At 35.1% G+C, this 3,236-nt stretch overlaps 1 protein-coding gene across 1 annotated transcript; it reads right to left on the minus strand.

Annotated features, from left to right (window-relative positions):
* Positions 1–415: 415 nt before the first annotated feature.
* LOC112500609 (NAC domain-containing protein 72-like) lies at positions 416–2,523 on the minus strand. Its single transcript, XM_025104122.1, has 3 exons — positions 2,280–2,523; positions 1,920–2,188; positions 416–1,187 (listed from the first exon to the last, which is right to left on the minus strand). Exons 1-3 carry the CDS (start codon positions 2,464–2,466, stop codon positions 678–680), a joined length of 966 nt encoding a protein of 321 aa, XP_024959890.1. The 5' UTR covers positions 2,467–2,523; the 3' UTR covers positions 416–677.
* Between the last annotated feature and the right edge of the window lie 713 nt (positions 2,524–3,236).

Consider the following 3,236-nt stretch of genomic DNA (forward strand, 5'->3'; position numbering starts at 1 on the left):
TGTAACATAATTTTAATAAATATTTACCTTGTTTTAAGTCATGATTTTAACTGGAAAAATTACAAATCACATAATAAAAAGACAAAGTTGATGATCGTGGACAAGATCATCACTGATTCCAATTTATCAGAACATTATCATATCATTATCACATAATAAACAGACAGAGTTCATGATTATGGACACGATCATCATTGATATCAATTTTTCACAACATTATCACATAATTATCATAGCAAAATTACGTCATAAGAAGTGTTTGCTTTATCGAAACATTATCACAACAAAATCACATCATTATTACAAGATTATTTATTCAGTAAAATAAATGACACACAGTAAACGCTTAATAATCGTTTCGTAAATAGTAATAATTATTCAAAGTATTAATAAATAAATCAATTACTAAATTTCCAGAACTAGACATTAATTGAAATTTCAAGCAACCAAAGATTGTTTTCTCTACTATCTACATTGAACGCATCCTAACCAAAAACCCTTTGACTACGTCTACATTCAACTTTGACTTTTGGGTTCATGGTGCACCTAACCCAAACCCATGTCTATTTTCCCACCAAACTCCTAAAATCTTACATTCCAACCCCCCAAGGAATCACCTATTTACATTCCCACCCCTCTACTTATTAACATCTCTGTTTTTTCATTTCATTTCATTTTCACAGCCTATACCCGGAGCTACTCGGTTGGGTCGGGTACCGGATAGCAAATGGGTCGGTTGTGTTCATTAAGCTCTGTGAAAAAAAGTAACCGGAGTTCTCCATTCTCTGACTTCTGATTCCGGTTACCGCTTCGGATTCCGGCGATCGACCGTATTTCATGTGCATGTTGAATGTTGGATCAATGGGGATTGCATTTGGCGGATTGTTGTTGTTGATTCCATCTTGTGATCCGAATACGGTTACATTTGTCGTCCACTCGTAGTTACCGTAATCGTATCTTTGAACATCGACCTTCTGATCTTCTTCTTGAAACGACTTCATGGTGTTGTTCGCCGGAAAGTTCAGGAACTTGTCGTCAATCGCCGGAAGTGAATCGAGAACATCGTCAAACTGGGAAGACGATGAAGAAGAGGAGTTATGGCTCTGGTCTGTGCTTGGACCACCGGATATTGTTTTCTCGGCGGCGGAATTCTTCTTGTAAATCCGACAAAGCACCCAATCATCCAACTGTAAAAGAAAAGAAAAATCTTTCAGTTTGTTTTTAAGCTATTTTTTTTATTAACCTGGATATTCAATCTGCTATGCGAACCGATTAATCCCAAGACGACCACATGCTTTGTAGATAACCCAAAATCATCGCATTTAACCCTCCGTGGCCACAAGGGAATTTTTATTCCTCCTTGAATTTAAACCTGATACTCCAGAGTTGTTTGTTTTTTAAGATTCACCGGTGATCGTTAAATAGCATAATCATTAAGACTGTTTGTTTTTGTAAATTAATAGATGTCTAAATCTGTATAATTATTTAAATATTATAATGTTGAATTTATATACATTTATATAATTTCAAGGTTAATCAATTAAGAAGACAAATAAGAGGTTATAAGAGAAGAGTAAAACATAAATATCTCTGAGAATTTATAAAAAAGGTCTGATGGGTCGTTTGGTTGATTTTCAAAAAGTCATGTATGGATAAAGTAGTGCGGATTAATTTGTTTGTATAGATTGAGAAGGTTTTTGTTTGAATGGATGACAAACTTGTTTTTCTATATAAAGCTTGTTTACCGAGCCACTGCTATATAAATTAAGCCACTGCCAAATATGGTCTTGTCTAGCTAACCAAATAAGCTATGAAGCCATTAAGCCCGTTAAGCCGCTTAATAAACAAGCCTTGAATGACCCAACCGCTTACCAATTCAGATTCCATTGCAAAAAACATCGGGTCGGAGCTTCACTTACCCTGGAGCTATTATTTTTTTTCGGAGGCTCCGAAAGCCTGTATTCATGCATGATCCAATTAGTCTTCGATCCTTTCGGAGCTTTTCCAACGTAAAACACCAAAGCTTTCTTAATTCCAACCTTCCGTCCTTCCGATATGATCACTTTATCAGTTCCGGTGGCTTTCCAGTAACCCGACCCGGCAACTCTATTGGGTCGTGACCCATTTGGATACTTTCGATCTCTAGGGCTAAAAAAGTACCATTCTTTCTCCCCAAACATCGCCTTACCTATCAACATTCAATCAAATTCCACCATTAATCAATCAAATTCTCTCAAAGTTCATAAACAAAATCACAATCGGAAAACGACGAAACTTACTCGGTAACTCCCATGGATCAAACTTATACAAATCAACATCTCCGATGATCTGAAGCGCAAAATCATGTCCGGCGACTTTCCGGCAAAGGTACTTCACCATAAGCTCTTCGTCGGTAGGGTAAAACCGGAATCCGGGAGGTAATTTCAGTTGAGTCATCGGATCCGTCACCGGCACCGGCACCCCCATCGCTCGATTTGCAGAGATTTATATAAAAATGAGATATTTATTATTTTAATTTTTTTCAAAAAATGGGGGTGGGCCGTGGGCGGGTATTTATAGTGTGGAGAGGGGGTGTACAGTAATTATGGTGAGTACGATCGTAGGGTTAAAATGTGGACAAGTAATCCAAGCGGCCAACCTTATCAGAAGGGGGCAAATACATGAATCGAGTGAGTCATGTTGATGGATCAGATCTTGATCGTACACGTGGGACTTTTGTAATATTATGTAGATCAGCAATCATATACCATTACAAAGACAAAAGAACAAATTTATGTATTTCAAGAAATGTAATGATATTATTCTGCTCACCAGACATTTAAAATAAATGTTTTAAAATATATAATAATTATTTATAAAAAAAATAAATTGTATGAAAAAATAACGGATTTTAACTTGATTTTTATTTTAGATATGGTATTTTCAAAAAATTTATTTTGATGTCTAAGATGTAAATTTTTAAACATTTAAGTATTTGAGTAACCGATTGAAAACTAATTTTAGATTAAAAAAATATGTCATTAACCATGCCAACAAATAATAATGAGTTAGATATCACATCACTCGCCATGTTAGCATGATAACCGGTTAATATTTCAACTGGTTACCCAGATGCTTAAATGTTTAAAACATTACATCGTAGGTACCAAAATAAAAGTTTTGAAAATATGTTACCCAAAATATGAATCAAGTTAAAGTATGTTACATTTACATGCAATTTGCTCTTATAAAAACTA

The sequence above is a fragment of the Cynara cardunculus genome (assembly GCF_001531365.2).
Source record: "Cynara cardunculus var. scolymus isolate 2C chromosome LG 17, CcrdV1, whole genome shotgun sequence".
Taxonomy (NCBI): domain Eukaryota; kingdom Viridiplantae; phylum Streptophyta; class Magnoliopsida; order Asterales; family Asteraceae; genus Cynara; species Cynara cardunculus.

Bases quoted from the DNA above. Each gene is read 5' to 3' on its own strand.
- LOC112500609 (XM_025104122.1), bottom strand. From the start codon at position 2,466: ATGGGGGTGCCGGTGCCGGTGACGGATCCGATGACTCAACTGAAATTA. The intron at 2,189-2,279 runs GTAAGTTTCGTC...GAATGTTGATAG, and splicing joins TGATCCATGGGAGTTACCGA to GTAAGGCGATGTTTGGGGAG. The intron at 1,188-1,919 runs GTAAGTGAAGCT...TTTCTTTTACAG, and splicing joins AAAAAAATAATAGCTCCAGG to TTGGATGATTGGGTGCTTTG.